The following is an 18,036-nucleotide window of genomic DNA, read 5'->3' on the forward strand; positions in this document are numbered from 1 at the left end:
TTGTAGTGGTTCTCAGTCCGAAGACGGGTTTCATTCTGAATAACTATAGCAACCTACATCGTTTTGAACTTGCTTAAACACCTGGGTCAGCGGTTTTGCCCACACTGTGTTCTGCATGCGTAGACTGTGACGGATTGCTGCACATATTTGCTGCAAGACCCCCACCAGCTCAACTGTGTCCATATCGATGTCCGCTCCCAAAACCGCTTTTTGTAAACGGATTTCCCGGTACCCCTTACGGACGGTCACGTAAACGCTTCAAAATCCGCATCTGATAGTTGATTTTCCAGTTGTGCAATCGATTTTCGCTCCCACGTGAAACCAACCGCTGAATGCCATCAAAAGTCCACTGGTAACAAGAAGCGCCATAAAACGTGTTACACCAGGACATCAAACATATTCGTGGTCCAATGAAGCTAATTTGGTGGACAATCTCAGAAGAATGAGCAATACTGCAGCTGAACCAACAGCAACACCAGGAGCTGAAGAGCCATCAGTAACAACAACAAAAGTGAATATGCAGTCAGGGTCATCAAGGAAAACACCAGAAACAGTTTTAGAAAAGAAGAAGGTATCCACAGTCAGCACTAAGTCACCAACAACATCCTATGCAAATATCTCGTCAAGTGCCACAAATCAGTCAGCCCACGACATCCAAGTGGAAACAGCAAAAAATGCGCAGCCACACTCCAAATCAGTACCACTGGAAACTGTGACAAGATCTTCAACACGAAAACGCAGACCTCCAGCCCACAGCCAGGATTTTTTATGGGCAAGAACACCAGTAGCTCCCTGCTAGCAGAAAACCAAAGGAAAACAGGTGCAGAGCAAAATTTTCATGAACCAAAACTACAAGAAAACCCGGTGAGTGGTGTCAAAAATCATTCCATTGGAAAACAGTCACTATTATCCTTTAAAATATTACATCATAATGTGCAGTCAATGTTTAGTAAGTTACTAGAAATAGATCTCTTCCTAAAAACAAAGCCACACTTAGATGTTCTCTGTATTACTGAACACTGGTTAACAGAAGACAAAATTAAAAAAAAAAAACCCACTTGGCGAATTTACTCTAGCTGGTTATTCTTGTCGGAACAAAAGTAAGGGAGGTGGTACAGCAATCTATGTCAAAAAATATTTAAGATACAAAGGCCTCACAAAGTACAATAATATGCAAATAGAAACAGACTTTGAATTCTCCTTAATTATCTTAACAGACTATAACCTATTGATACTGAATGTATATAGAGCCCCTGATGGGAACATCCAAACCTTCAAACACTCCCTCGAAGCACTACTCACAAAAATTCACCCACTAAACAAAAATCTATTGATAAGTGGAGACTTTAATATTGACTTCCTCACACCTGGAAAAAACAAAGACGAATTGTTGAATATTACAAATTCATTCAACCTATCCCCAACTGTAAACACACCAACCAGGATCACAAAAAATTCAAAAACAGCTCTAGATCAGATTTTCATAAACACAGACAAACTGCACCACTCAACCGAAGTCATCAACACAGGTTACAGTGACCAAGAAGCCCAAATACTAACAGCGATTTTAAATTACATAGGACAATATCCCACAATAACTAAAATGCAAAGGCAATTTAATGATGATAATATAAGGCTTTTTAACTATCTGTTAAGGGCTGAAAACTGGGCAGAGGTCTATAAAGAAAATGATGTAAACTACATATTTAATTCCTTCCATGAAACATTTCTCCAACACTTCAATACTGCATTTCCACCGAAATCCAGGAAAATCAGAAACAAACACACAAACTCATGGGTAACAAAAGGGATAAGGATTTCCAGCCAAAAAAAGCGTGACTTAAAAAATCACATGAAACACCATGACGTCGATGATCAGTTTAGGTCATATTGTAAGACCTATTATTTTACACCAGATTGGAAGACTTTACTAATAAGCTATCCTTATTGACAAAACACCAGCATGGTTTTAGAAAGCAAAAGACAACTACCACAGCTATTTATGAATATCTCAACGAAACCTTAAAAGCACTGGATAATAAGGAAATCACTACTGGTATCTTTTTGGATTTATCCAAAGCGTTTGATGTAATTGACCATACCATACTCCTTAAGAAGTTAGCAAATAAAGGTTTAAGAGGAATTGCAAACAAATGGTTAGAGTCTTACCTGTCAAACAGATTTCAAAAAGTTGAAATTCATTTTGAAAAAAAGAATACAACCACCCATCAATCTACTGTCCACTCCTCTGACACAATGCCTATTAGATATGGTGTGCCACAAGGCTCAATCCTGGGACCCATACTGTTTCTGCTATACATTGATGATATAAGCACAAAGCTTGCTACAGGACATACCACACTATTTGCCGATGACACAAGTATTCTAATAACAGGTACTGATACAGAGGACCACAACCAAAAAATTAAACCGCTTATGTCGTCACTCAGCAAATGGTGCAACGAGAACAAACTGATTATAAACATACAGAAAACAACCTACATCAACTTCAGACTCTCACCCCAAAAACAAGAAATGCCTGATGTGATTCTAAATAACCAAGAGCTTATGTGTGTGGACTCTGTCAAGTTTCTTGGCATATGGCTTGCAGAAAATCTTAAGTGGGAGACACACACAAATTATATCTCAAAAAAGCTCTCAACTGTGTGTTACATTTTAAGGATACTCAAAAAATCAGTCACAAAATCTGTTCTCATACATGTATATTATGCTTACTTCCATTCTACATTACAGTATAGAATCATATTTTGGGGGAACTCACCTGGAGGTATATATATTTTCAAAATGCAAAAAATGGCAATACGCATAATATGTAATCTAAGACATAACGAATCATGCAGACAACATTTCAAAACAAATGGCATTATGACACTGCCCTCTGCTTACATTTATAATATCGTCTCATTTGTCAAGTCATACCTGTTAAACAATGACTGCACACTAAAATTCAATGGAGATATTCATAACTATGCAACAAGGCAGCAATCTGACCTACATATGATTCAGTCCAGAACTACCTGCTACCAAAAAAGTGTTTTAAATGTTGGGATAAAAATGTATAATAATTTACCCAATGAAATCAAAGCAATAAAGAACCCAAGAGCCTTCACACATAAGTTAAAAAAATATCTCTTGGACCATTGCTTTTATGCAGTTGATCACGTTTTTTGAAAGGGTTAAAAATATAAAAAATATGATAAATGTTCAATTAGGTCAGAAAATTATATACTGTGCATGTCTATGAAATACACTAGACTACTTTACTATTACATTTGTATTGGCTGTTTGTATTTTACCATACAACATTTGCATTTACTGTTTTGTTAAAGATAGCTAACTTCCTCATTGCAAAATAATGTAAAATCAATTTATTAAATATTACCTGCAAATATGTTCCCTTGACCTATCCAATATTGTATGTAAAACCTTACATCTCTTTGATTTGTATTAACTGTTTCGTTGATGATAGATAATTTCCTTGCTACAAAATAATGTAAACATCAATTTGTAAAAATTACTGTAAATAGCTCTCTTGACCTATCCAATATCATATGTACAGCTGTACAATACTATGATTGCCTGGATCAATAAAAATACAATACAATACAATACAACTGGTTTTGAAGAGTGCTTGGGCTGTGAGGTTTCGTTTGTTTTCAAAAATTTGTGGCCAGAGTGACTTTTTGTGCCGGTCGTTGTGGCCGAGCGGTTCTAGGCGCTTCAGTCCAGGACCGCGCTGCTGCTACGGTCACAGGTTCGAATCTTGCCTCGGGCATGGATGTGTGAGTTAGGTTTAAGTAGTTCTAAGTCTAGGGGACTGATGACCTCAGATGTTAGGTTTAAGTAGTTCTAAGTCTAGGGGACTGATGACCTCAGATGTTAAGTCCTATAGTGCTTATAGCCATTTGAACCATGTGCAGTGAAGGATAAGTAGAAATATTAGACTGAAAGTGTTACACCTCATCTATTTGAAGAGAAATAGCAATTGTGCTGACTAAATCATAAACTGTTTTCCAAACGACTTATTTAACTGGGATAAAAACCCACTTCAAATCTTAACAGTGAAAAAATGTTTCTGAAATTCGGTTTTCGTCTTCTGGAAAATGAGTCGTATGTATTATTCCCAAAAACAAAGTTGACACTCGGTGCAGTGGCTGATGGGAGCGACTGTAAATGGGAAATGCCTTTACGGTCGCTCCCATCAGCCACCACGGCAAGTGCCAACTTTGTGTGTATAACGCAGTGAGTGACATCTTCCAAAACCTGCTTTAAAAGGTTAATATTTTGGCTACTGTTTCACAACAGATACACTCGTTAATGACCATTGTTATTACCAATATGTTCCTTGTGTCAAGAAACAGAACAAAATATGATCATAAAATGGAAGGAATAAGAAAAATATACTAAGACTTCAAGTGTTGAACATTAGTTAGTAAAGGAGTCAAATACTTAGCTACACATTTTCCAAAGACTTGCCTGGGCACATGAAATTTCTGTGGAAAATGTAGTTGATTTTGAGATTAAACCAACTCTTCCACTGAGGAGTATCTTCACAGGAATTCTTAAAACTAATATCTAAAAATGAAGTCTGTTGCATTGTTTTTGTTATAATATAATCTACATTAGTTATTTTATATCATATTGCTTCATAACTGTCTTTCAATTTTATTGTGCATTAGCAATATTCATTGATGTGTTACATAATCTAATTGTATGTACATTTATGTACTCTGTTTCATTTCAGAACTAATTTGCCAAAGGAAATAATGGGATTTCCAGACTACCCATTCCCTGAATCAGGTGAATCTTTCGTGCATCACACTAAGGTTTTAAAATATTTGGAACATTATGCCATCCACTATGAGCTTCTCAAATATATAAAAGTAAGAAACTTTTGTATAAATCATGATTTCTAGATTTTTAATGAATCAGACTGTAATTCTGGTTAGTTTGCAGGTGCCTTTTTCTGTTATTGTGGAAATAATTTTCAGTTCCTTTTCTGTGATATGTGTATGGTGCCATTAAAACAGATAATGCATCAGCTTTTTATGTTAATGATAAGTGCATTTCCTTCTAAATAAATACAGTTTTTAAGTTAAATATATGTACCACTCCATAGAATAGTGTCACATTCTTCTGGTTTGATAATCAGTTCAAGGATATTTCCACATAATGAGAGCAAAGGACAAAAAATTATGAATAATTTCAGCAGTGACCATGTATAGTGTCTGTGTCACTGTAATTTCAATCATCACTATTGCAGTACTAGTCAGTCTCTGCTGGAAATAAAAGTCCTTATATCCTTAAATTATCATACCAGTTAATTTGAGACCATTTCTTCGACCAGCCAAATTGAAAATACAGTTTAATCAACATTTTGTGTGCAATAGAAGGAGAAACATTACTTCCTTTGGCACTGGATGTCATGTGAATGGGAAATCTTTTATATTGTCTGATGCCACACAAATATTGCAAAAGTAAATTTGAAAATAACTTCCGACAGGTATCTAATGACTTTTTAAGGCTTGGTATAATTGCCAGTCAACATAGTCAAATTAAATTTATGTGCCACTCCATAGAGCAGTGTCAAATTTATGTGGTTTCGTAGTCACTTCCAAGATATTTCTGGACAATGACAACAAAACACTAAAAAGTATTAATATTTGTAGCAATGGCATCGTAAGGTGTCTTTGGTACTGCACTGTCATTTCAGTTTTGTAACACTGCACAGCATTACTCAGAGACTGACAACCTGAGAGCCACAAATGGGCTATACCTAAATTTTGTCCATTGTACTGGAGTAACAGCAACTGCTTCAACATGATGGTGTAGTTATAATTATAGCGGAAATTTATGAGTCTCAAACCGGGAAGCTCTTTTTGTATAATTATCAAAATTAAATTCAGTATGCACAACCAAAAGATGTAGGAACTTCAGTCAAGAAAATGTGGAGTGTATATTAAAATAACCAAGTCTTGCCATGCAATCAGTCAGCAAACATACTTCTTCAATCACAACTGCAATAACTTTTCAACTTAAGTCATGAGTAATTTGAATGAATGCTTCCTTTTTGTAACAGTACTTGAATGAGTCACACAAATACAGATCATGGTAACAAAAGGAATCAAAATGTCTAGCATTAACAAGAGCAAACTGCGTATGGATGCAAAAGTTAATTGAAAACCCAAATTGCTTACATATGTAAGCATATACACATACAGAAAAGTGGTTAAAATAGCAGAGTTTACTACAGACAGTAGATTCATTTCAACTATGGAAAAAATCAAAAGCTGTTTGGTCTGTTATGCCCCTTGAAACTAGTGATAATGGTAGAACTGCTACAGATCCCAGTACCATATGTGAATCCTTGAATGACTTCATTATAATTTGCAATAAAATGGGTGACTGATCACCACTGAGTGCAAATTATTATATTCTGCTTGGACAAATACAAGGATTTTTTGGGATTGTGTCCATATTTTACACTTCCTCTCATAATTTTGTGTGAAAAATTACAAACAATAAAGGTAGAAAAATTATGTAGCTTGTATCTGATACATATAAATATTATTTGTAGAAATGAAAGTATTCTATTCTTCTGAAAGGAGTTCCTTAATACTACAAAAATATTTTTTTAATAAGAAACTTTTCAAGGCCATTTCAAAGCAGCTTCTGCTTGAGCTTTTTAATGTTTTGGATCCCTGTTATAGGATTCAATCTGTATGTAATAGAGGCTGTTGTCTGCTCTTTTGGTGTTTTGTCTTTCCAGGTGATAATCATATTCTTTCCTAGTATTGTAAATGTGCATACCTCTATTTAGACTATTTTATTGTTTGTACTTCAAAATTAGTTGAACAGTGTTATAAACATGCAGGGTCTTTCACAGATAATGACACACTTCTAGAGGTTGTAGTGTGGATTTAGTAGATAACATTTTACGTAAGAACCCATGTCCGGAAATGGTTCATTCCCATGTTACAAGGAAAACAAGAGCTACTCAGTTCCACACTAGATGTCTCTTATGCAGTGTGCCTGTTATGGTAGGCTACCTACATTCATGAGTGGTATGATAGCATGATGTCCTTTGTTTCCATCTGCCTTGTTTTCATGCTTCCTTGCGATGCGTCAGTTGACATTATGGTGACTAGGACCACAGTAACAGGATGCCCAAGTACAAGTTCACAAAGTACACTGATACGCTGTTAATTTACAGTGAAATACACTGTAACGGAAGAGAAGCTCAATGTCTGTACCATGAGCACTTTCCAAATTGTGTGAATCAATTTCATCCCATGTTTTCCAGAGTTGAACAATGATATGGGAAAGAGGGAAATTCACAAACGACAGAGAAAACGATGGTGCTTTAAGAAGGCAGCACACTGTCATATTGGAATAGGAACTGCTTCATCAAGTTAAAGAGAACCCGTTGACAAGTACTCAAGCCATTGCATATGCCTTGCATGTGTCACTCATCTGTCTAGCAGGTTGTGTTTGAACAGCAACTCCTCCCGTATCGCCCTCAGAAAGTACATGCAGATTTTGTGCCACTTGTTAATTTCTGTGCTTTGTTTTAACACCATTGTGTGGATTTTACTCAGTTTCCAAGGGTGTAATTTTGATCACTGACAAAGCACATTTCAACAGGGAAGGTGTTTTGAACATTCAAAATACCCACATTTGGGATCAAGAAAATCCCAAACCCATATGTACAAAAATATTTCAGCACACCTTCGGTATCGATGTCTGGGCAGGTATCTGTGATGGGTGTGTGATTGGGCCATGCATCTGTCCTCCCCACCTAATGGGTGCCAGGTACTTGGCATTCCTGTAACAAGTGCTGGCAGAGTTTTTGGAAGAGGTGCCATCGGACGTTCAGCACAAATTAGGGTTCCGGCATGCTGGTACAGCAATACATTTTGCAGGTTACATCCAAGACTATCTGAACAAAACCTATGGGGACAGGTGGATCAATCGAGGTGGACCACATGCTTGGCCACCAAGATCCCCAGATTTAACCCGTTTGGACTTTTTCTTGTGGGGGCACATGAAGAGTCTTGTTTCAAATGGTTCAGATGGCTCTGAGCACTATGGGACTTAACATCTCTGGTCATCAGTCCCCTAGAACTTAGAACTACTTAAACCTAACTAACCTAAGGACATCACACACATCCATGCCCGAGGCAGGATTTGAACCTGTGACCGTAGCAGCCGCGCGGTTCCGGACTGCGCACCTAGAACCGCTAGACCACCGTGGCCGGCCAGGAGTCTTGTTTATGAAACCCTTGTTTATTAGAGTAAGATATGGTTGCACTGATCATGACTGTGGCAGGAGTGAGTACACTGATCATGGCTGTGGCAGAAGTGAGTAACCATACACCACACATGGTGGACAGAGTTTATGTAACCTTACTGTGCAGATACACTGTGTGCACCAAACATGGTGGCTGTCATATTGAACAGTTGTTGTAATATCACAGTAAATAGGAGTGAAATCTGTACATCTTGTTTTCCTTGTAACATGAAGATGAACTGATCCTGGACATGGGTTCCTACAAGGGTCACTCCAAAAGAAATGCACACTACTTTTGTAAAAATACAGTTTTCATTCTGCATGTGTGAAAGTTTTACAGTGTGTAGATACATCCTTCCCACTTGTTTTCAAACTTAGTTCAACCTGTTCCCGAGAGTGGCGCTGTCACAGCATGACTTCAAGATGGCTGCTACACTTAACATTCATCAGAAGCACCGTGCTGTCATAGAATTCCTGTGCTGTGAAATGAGACAGTGGGAAACATCCACGAGAGGTTGAAAAAGGTGTATGGAGATGCTGCTGTCGATCACAGTACAGATAGTCAGTGGGCAAGCAGGTTATGTGATGAAAGCGGGCACGGCAATATTGAGAATTGTCCTCGCAGTGGCAGGCCTCGTACTGCACACACTCCAGACAATGTGCAGAGAGTTAACGAATTGGTGACTGCTGACAGATGCATCACAGTGAACGAATTGTCACGCTATGTTGGGATAGGGGAAGGAAGTGTTTGCAGAATAGTGAAAGTGTTGGTATTAAAAAAGGTTTGTGCCGGCTGGGTTCCCAGGATGTTGACAGTGGTTCACAAAGAAACAAGAAAAACGGTATGCAGCGAACTTTTGGAACAGTACGAGAATGGTGGAGATGAATTTCTTGGAAGAATTGTGACAGGTGATGAAACATGGTTCCATCATTTTTCACCAGAGACGAAGAGGCAATCAATGGAGTGCCATCATGCAAATTCACCCAAGCAAAAAAAAATTCAAAATCATACCTTCTGCTGGAAAAGTTATGGCTACGGTGTTTTTCGATTCCAAAGGACTCTTGCTTGTGGACTTCATGCCACGTGGAACCATCATAAATTCTGATGCATATGTGATGACAGTGAAGAAACTTCAAGCTCGACTGAGTCGTGTCGACCACATCAGCAAAAGCAGGATGTTTTGCTGTTGCACGACAATGCACGGCCACATGTCAGTCAAAAAACCATGGAAGCGATCACAAAACTCGGATAGACAACACTGAAACACCCACCTTACAGTCCTGACCTGGCTCCATGTGACTATCATCTCTTTGGGAAACTGAAAGACTCTCTTCATGGAACAAGATTTAAAGATGATGACTCCCTTGTGCACACTGCCAAACAGTGGCTCCAACAGGTTGGTCCAGAATTTTACTATGCAGGTGTACAGGCGCTGGTTCCAAGATGGCATAAGGCAGTTGAGAGGGATGGAAATTATGTGGAGATATGAAAATAATATTCCTAAAGGATGTATCTACACACTGTAAAACTTTCAAACATATAGAATAAAAGATGGATAAAAAAAAAAAATAGTGTGCATTTCTTTTGGAGTGACACTCGTATGTAAAACTTGACCTACAAAAGCCCCTCTAAAACTTCTAAAAGTGTGTAGCATGAATCGTGAAACACCCTGTATAATGCTGATGGTGTTAGCAGATTCTTACCTTTGATTTTTTTTTTTTTTTAAGGGATGAATACCCTGTTTACTTGCTTGTGAACAGCACACTTCCATACGTCAATTCCATACGTGAGCTGTGGATATACTAAAGCACAGTAGATAATGCCTATTTGCTCGTAATTAGGAAATTGCACCATTATCCTCATTGCATAAATTGGTTTTTATAATTTTTGGCAAAAGAAATCAATATGATGCTCCCAAGGAAAGCCTCTTTTTATCATTCAATTTTATTTCTGTACTGTCACCAGACAAAACACTCCATTGCACTTCATGTAGTCTGTGGTGTATTTGAAAGTCTATTAGACTTGTTTTACTGTTTTTTTAAGCTTAAATGATTGTTTTGGAACTAATTTGTCAATTGAAGTAAGATGCCGGAACAATTTTGGGCCAGGTCATTCATGCTGGATCCCCAGTTAACAGCTATAGTTCATCCACATAGATAAGTACCTTGCTGTTTCGTTCTGTGGGCAGACTGTTAATATATAATGTGAATAATAAAGGACGGCAATAGAGGGTCTGTAGTAACACGATTCACGTTTCCATCGCACTTCACCTAGTGTAGACCTGGAACTGTCTGCTATACCTGCCCGATGTGAACTGGCTGGGCCCGGCCCGTGCTGCCGGAGGAACCTTCGAATATGGCTGGAAGTGACCCACACGAAGGGGCCCCCGTCGTCCCACAACCGGAGCCTGGGACAGAACGGGCGACAAGCTGTCGAACGCCGGATCCTGTTCCACCTCGGGAGGGGCAAGACCCAGGGGCGGGGACGAAGGGGAAGGGATGACCCCAGGTGAACCAGCCTCCTGAGAAACCGGGCCTGCTAGGGGAGCCGGCTCTCGCTGTGGCATCTTGAACAATGGTGGTGCCAGTGCTGGAGCTACTGGAGGCTGCCAAGGCTGAGAACCATCGCAGTGCGGCCGAGTCACAGTGGGGAGAGGAGGTAACATCCCCTGTGAAACCAACACAGGTGACGGCAATGGGGAAGCTGGTGTCCGAGAGGTCGGAGGGTGGGTGCCCGAACGTGGACGTAGTTGATTTTGGTGATGACGTACCACCCGGTCCCCCGCCTACAAGGTATAGAGCCGGCGGCCATGTCGGCGCAAGGACCACCGCCGGTATCCAAAGTGGATTGCGACCAAACCCACGGGCCCAGACTCTCATACCCAGTGGAAAGCCAGGCACTCCGTTTTGTGAAGACTGGTGAGGACCAGGCCGGAGGAGGTGCAGCAGAGTTCTAGGTTGACACCCATGGAGGAGCTCTGCAGGGCTGCGTTCTCCCATTGGTGTGGTCTGGTATGCCGTCAAGAAAAACGTCAATGCTTCCTCCGCAGGAAATTCATGCACATACTTTTTCATCTGCATCTTAAATGTGCGCACCATGCGCTCGACTTCCCCATTCGATTGTGGATGGAAGGGGGGAGAGCAAACGTGCCGAATACCGAAGCGCCTACCAAAAATCCTGGAAGGTCTGCGAAATAAACTGCGGTCCATTGTCTGAGACCAGGGTGATTGGCAGACCTTCCACAGAAAAGATTTTTGCTAGTGCCTGGATTGCAACCTCTGAAGTGGTTGAGGAGCAGCGAACCACATATGGGAATCGGGAATAAGCATCAATGACAATGAGCCAAAAGCCATTGAGAAACGGGCCCGCAAAATCGATGTGAACTTGTTCCCATGCTTGGGTTGCCGGCGGCCATGAAGAGAACACTGCCCTGGGAGATGCTTGTTGGCTTGCACACTGGGAACAGGCGGCCACCAAGTGCTCAATTTCTCTGTCAATACCGGGCCAGTACACATGTCTGCGAGCCAAGGTTTTAGTACGGGAAACACCCCAGTGCCCCGCATGTAATAACGTGAGGACCTCCCTTCGTAAACCTGCAGGAACAACCACGCGAGGAGCTGTATCATCAGTAGCCAGGAGGAGAACTCCTTCCAAAACCGAGAGGCGGTCTCGTAGAAGAAAATAATTACAAAGAGGGTCCGAGGCCCGGCCCGGAGGGCGGGAAGACCACCCCTGCTGAATGAGGCGAACTACTTGCCGGAGAACCGGGTCAGCCGCCGTTTCCCTGGCGACTCGAGAACTAGTGATCGGGAAGCCATCAACCGCGTGGCGGGACACCACATCCAAATGAAAACACATAATCTCCTCTCGATCGAACGTAGGATCCGGGCCCACCGGAAGACGGGAAAGAGCGTCGGCATTGGCATGCTGTCCTGTAGGGCGAAAATGAATGTCATAATGGTACTTAGAGACGAACAAGGCCCAGCGCTGTAGTCTGTGGGCCGCCCTATCCGGAATCTGAGAGGCGGGGCCAAATAATGATATTAACGGCTTATGGTCAGTGATTAACTGAAACTTCGTGCCATACAAGAAAGGGTGAAACTTGGTAACAACGTAGACAATGGCCAAAGCCTCTTTTTCCACCTGGGAGTAATGGGCCTGCTCGGGACTAAGCGTTTTAGATGCAAACGCCAGTGGTTGCTCGGAACCATCTGCGTTGCGATGGGCAAGGACTGCCCCCACCCCATACTGCGAAGCGTCTGTAGCCAGGACCAACAGCTTATGGGGATCAAAAGTAGCCAAACAAGGGGCTGACGTGAGGAGGCCCTTGAACGAGGTGAACGCTCGCTCGCATGCAGGCGACCAATCAAAAGGAACACCCTTGTGCAGAAGGCAGTACAGGGGGTGGGCTATAGTGGAAGCCCTGGGAATGAACCGGTGGTAATAGGCTATCTTGCCTAAAAAAGCTTGTAACTCTTTCAGCGAAGCGGGCCGAGGAAGGTTGACGATACCTTGGACCAAACTTCTTAGTGGCTGGATGCCGTGCCGAGATATGGTGTAGCCCACATACTCAATGGACGGTTGGAAGAAGGTTGACTTATGCAGGTTGCAACGCAAGCCCACAGACCTGAATTTGAGAAAGAGGGTGCGAAGGTTGTGCAAGTGTTCCTTCGTGCTGCGGCCTGTGACAATTATGTCATCCAGGTAATTAATACAATGAGGGATAGTCAACGTAACATGCTCAAGATAACGCTGGAATATCACCGGGGCACTGAATATTCCAAAGGCCAACCGCTGGTATTGGTAAAGGCCAAATGGAGTGTTGACGACCGCCAGCCGTTTGGAGTCCTCATCAAGTGGTATCTGTCGCCAGTTGTGTAGTAACACGATTCACGTTTCCGTCGCACTTCACCTAGTGTAGACCGGGAACTGTCTGCTAGACCTGCCCGATGTGAACTGACTGGGCCCGGCCCATGCTGCCGGAGTTGTTGTTGTTGTTGTTGTTGTTGTTATGCCGGCAGAGGTCGCTTCCGAATTCTCGCGTGCCCTCTGGTGGACGGGACTCTACTTGCAGCAACTACCATCCGTGACGCGCCGTGCCAATGTGTGCCTCCCGCGATCTTTCTGGTGGCTACAGCAGGGTCAGTTTTGATCCTTAGGGCACACCACACTTTACTATAGCTGGACTGGACCTGTACTGCTTAATAATGTTGCCTACTTTGGTTGTGACTTGTGTGACCTGATATCTGTCTTGTAGGCATGACTGTAAGAGGTCTTTGGCTATTCCTCTGATACCATAAGTTTCCAGTTTATAAATAGCAGCTTGTGAGATACTGTGGTAAATGCACGTGATAGATTTAGGAACAAACGTGCCACCCTTTATTTCTGATCTAACTTTATAAATATTGCTGTTGTGTAGACTTTCCTAAAACCATGTTGGGTTTCTCTTAGCACTTTTTCTTTTACATGAAAGTTTTCTAATCTTATTGCAATAACCTTTCCTAACACTTCACTCACAACTGGAATTAAGCTGATGGGTCACTAGTTCTCGTTGTCACTACTATCTTTTTTGTGCAGTCACTTGACTATTGTACATTTTAATTCAGATGAAAACACAACTTTAGTCAGACTTTCATTGTAGAGGTGGACAACAATTGTACTATTGTTATAGAACTCGATAAGATCATCAAAACATCAGATAAAGAAATACCTGTAATATGTATTTGAACAAAAGATAAACAAATCAACATTAAGTGCCTTGCTTTTGCTGATGGCCTAGCAATAATTACCCGGATTGCTGAGGAAGTCAGCTATGCCACCAAGAAGATTCATGAGACCTCCATCAAGACTGGATTCCAAATCTCTTACAAAAGAACAATAGCTAGATTCGAAGAGCTCAAACCTGGGATCACTTGCAACCAAGTATGGCAGCACACGAGTTAAACCTTTATGTTGGTGAAATTATTGAAAATTCTAGCAATGAAAGACTATCTAACAAACTATGTACAGTAAAATTGTATAAAGACTACACAGTTACCTCACAAGAAATATCTATCCATCAAAGTGGAACCACACAGTATTTCTTACAGAAGCACTGTAAGCAATGGAGACTTCATCATTAACTGCCAGTGTCAAAGATATCAAGAAAATAGAATGACAAATACTGAGAAAAATATTTGGACCCAACATTCAAGATGGTATCTGGAGGCACAAAAGCTCAGAAGAACTATATTTGCTGAATGAGCATTTCACCTCACTTGCACAGAGAATACATATGAAATACTGTGGTCATACAGCACAAATGGATGACTCTTGCTTGACTCAGAAACTCTTCCACAATATCAGTGGAACCCAATAAACCAGACAGTGTTGTATGGAAGGGGGAGAGGGGAGTTTGCTGCCAGCTGAAAGAGATCTGCATGCATGTGAGAGCTCTGCACAAGTGCAGAGTTGTTGGTTGTTGCTATTATATAATATCACTGATTTATTTGCAAGAGAATGACTTCTGTATATGTATGCATTTTTGTTCCAATCATTAGGGATAGTATATGTATAATTATTGGGAGTGCCAAGAAACTTATCTACTTAAAGCTTTTAGTTTATAGAAAAAGGTCATTGGAGCCATGGTGGGAGATAAAAAGAAACAATACTATTGACCTTACTTTGAAAATCTAAATCTAATGTCCATTCCAGCCATGTATGTTTATGAGACTCTTATTTTCACAAAGTGAAACCCACAACTGTTTTGGGCTATTGCTTCTTGAATCATCATGAGATTAGACACAGAGAAAGTTGCACATTACCTAGCCACAGACTAAAACAATATGAACGAACTCCACATTACAGACATGTAATATATAAATAAAATACGTAGGTAGAAATGTGACCCAAATCTAAACAGTCCTGAGGCAGACCTGGAAAAATACATGGAAAGTAAATTTTACTTATTTATTTATTCATTCATCTAGCAATCATTTCACAATGATATAGGATTTGTTGTCATAATACAGTGAAAATAAATAGCTCCAATATACACCCATATGGTAAGTACAAGGTGGTTTTGCTAAATGAGCGCAAACTGCAGGAAACTGCTGGTCCCTGAGAGGATAAGTAGCAAAATAGGTCATATCAATGTATGGCCAGAAATGCATGCCATGGTAGGTACACCCACTTGCAGGTGGAGGTAAAGGATCTTCACCAGTGTAAGTTTCAATGATCAAAGGCACACATGAGAACAGACCAGGTAAATGAGGATGTTTTGTCTGTACTAATGTATTAGCTTCACACTCAATAGGGAAGCAAACTGGAGGACCATCTTGTAGTAGCCACATTACCCTTAATACAACTAAAGGCATATCAACCAGCAGGGAAGGCTGGGTCACCCACAAAAAAATGCGGGTCTCATCTATGAAACGTTTTGGAAGGATGCCTGGTCCCACAAGGTGGTTGCCAATAATTCCAGTCCACACATTGAGGCTGAACCTGTGCTGCTGGTTCACTGTCACCATATCATGTCTTCTGTTGCCTACAGGCGAGTGGTTAGAAGGCTGACAATACTGCCCCTCATAAAGGTAGACTCAGCTGTGAATAGGATGGATGACAGATATTCCAGTACCATGATGGCCTGTGCAACAAACCAGCAACAAAATGTCACTGTGGAGGAAATCCATATGTAATAACACTTGCACATGCTGTAAGTGATACGGATAGGGGCAGTTGCAGAGAATGTTCCACATGATTGTTGGGCTTAGCCTGTGCTGGCTGGCTACTTGCCAGATGCTTATACTTGTCTCACTAGAAAAAGCATCTTTTATCTTCACCTTCAGTTGGGTGTACCTCCATTGGAACACAATTCTCGTCAAGCGCCATATGACCTCTCATGCTGCTTATCTGTTCAGGGATCGTTTCCTGTAGTTAGTCCCATTTAGCAAAATCACCCTGTGCAAGTACGCTTGTGATGATGGAACAGGTGGTTGGTCTTGGCCATGCTGAAGGAACTATGCCAGCATTTGCCTGAAATGATTTAGCAAAACCATGGTAAACCTAAATCTGTCTGACCATACATAACAAACTCCATCCTCCCAGATATGAAGTCACTGTGTTAAAAACTGCACTTCCTCGTTCAGATAGTCCCTGCTCTTCAGTATTCTATTGATTATACACAATTTATACCACATATCTTACAATAGAAACATTGTTTTGCACTGTACCACTTGACATATTGTGGATACCTGCTGGTGACTCCAAGACCCAAATGTGTACAACTCCATGTCCTCCCTGTGGTGTCACCGCCAGACACCACACTTGCTAGGTGGTAGCTTAAATCGGCCACGGTCCATTTAGTACATGTCGGACCCGCGTGTCGCCACTGTGATCGCAGACCGAGCGCCACCGCAAGGCAGGTCTCGAGTTATGGAATAGCACTCGCCCCAGTTGTACGGACGACATTGCTAGCGACTACACGGACGAAGCATCGCTCATTAGCCGAGAGACAGTTAGAATAGCCTTCAGCTAAGTCCATGACTACGACCTAGCAAGGCGCCATTAACCGTATCTGAAGATAGTCTTATTTGTATTATCAAGAGCGATGTACCACAAGGATGGAATAAAGTTAAGTATTCGAGGAGCTGCATACTTTTCTTATTAGCATTCACTACTTAATCCTGTTCCAGAATTCACGCCCGTCTGCGTTAGATAGCGTGCATTTCGGCCTCCTCTATCTACAAGGTGTTGGCACATTTGCCAACACATCACTCCCTGCAGTACATCTGCAAAAGTGAGTCAGCACCCTCCCAGATGAATGAGGTGTTGAGCTAAGGAGAATGACAAGGCATTACTATCATGCTCCAGAGATCTTGCCATATTTGCTTGTAAAAGCATTACATTGTAATTATGTATGATAATATGAAAGGGTGTTGTTGTTTTCCCTTTTTGGTATTAACTCCTACTTTGAGTCCTTTAAGTAATCTTTAATTAACTAATTTTAATTACTTATGAATTGTTTTTTAGCTGCCTTTTTAAATAAATGTACTTTACTAACTTGTTAATACCTTTTGAGAATTTGCTATACAGTTTTATTCACTGGTGAAAATTGCTGTTTTAAGATTTTTGTTTGGTTTTTCTTGGTAAATGCAAGTCCAAACTGGCTCTTCTTCAATGATTATGTATTGAATCATTAACAAAATACTTATAACAAAACATTCTCAGCTGTAAATAAGCAATTTTGATGGAACTTTGTGGGTATGTAAATGTGTCAAAATAAGGCAATATGTATTTTTTCGTTTTTGCCCAATTTCACTTTTAAGTGATGAAGCACACTCCAAAATGATATTTAGTATATTAGGTTTAGAGGGAATATCTTTGAAACCATGACATATAAAAACATGTTTCATACCAAAGTTGAAATCGAATGAACATTTTTGATAACTGTGCAATTCACGTTTGTAATAATTTGAAATTTTGAAAAATACCCCACCATAATTAATTAATTTTGAAGAATGAAACATTTTCTTACAACATAAAGTAAAGCAGCTCTCATGCCACATACATCCATGTGTAACAAATGCTGTATTCTGAAATACAGTTTTTGGAAAATAGACTGTACACAATGTGCTGTCAGAGTATTTTCAAGATACCTAATTAAAATAGCTAAATGCTCATTATTATTCTAATGATTTGTTTTCATTATTATTGTTTGATTATTATTGTTCACATTTTGAATTGT

General features: G+C 40.6%; 1 protein-coding gene across 7 annotated transcripts in view; it reads left to right on the top strand.

Moving 5' to 3' along the window:
* LOC126470513 (uncharacterized) overlaps positions 1 to 18,036 on the top strand; it is a 270,580-nt gene that overhangs the window by 121,671 nt on the left and 130,873 nt on the right. For all 7 annotated transcript variants that reach the window (XM_050098418.1, XM_050098419.1, XM_050098415.1 and 4 more), the window contains one exon: positions 4,766 to 4,904. In XM_050098418.1, coding sequence (XP_049954375.1) covers positions 4,766 to 4,904 — 139 coding nt within the window. The remainder of the gene's footprint in view (positions 1 to 4,765; positions 4,905 to 18,036) is intronic.

Source organism: Schistocerca serialis, chromosome 3 (genome assembly GCF_023864345.2).
Source record: "Schistocerca serialis cubense isolate TAMUIC-IGC-003099 chromosome 3, iqSchSeri2.2, whole genome shotgun sequence".
NCBI classification, from domain to species: Eukaryota; Metazoa; Arthropoda; class Insecta; order Orthoptera; family Acrididae; genus Schistocerca; species Schistocerca serialis.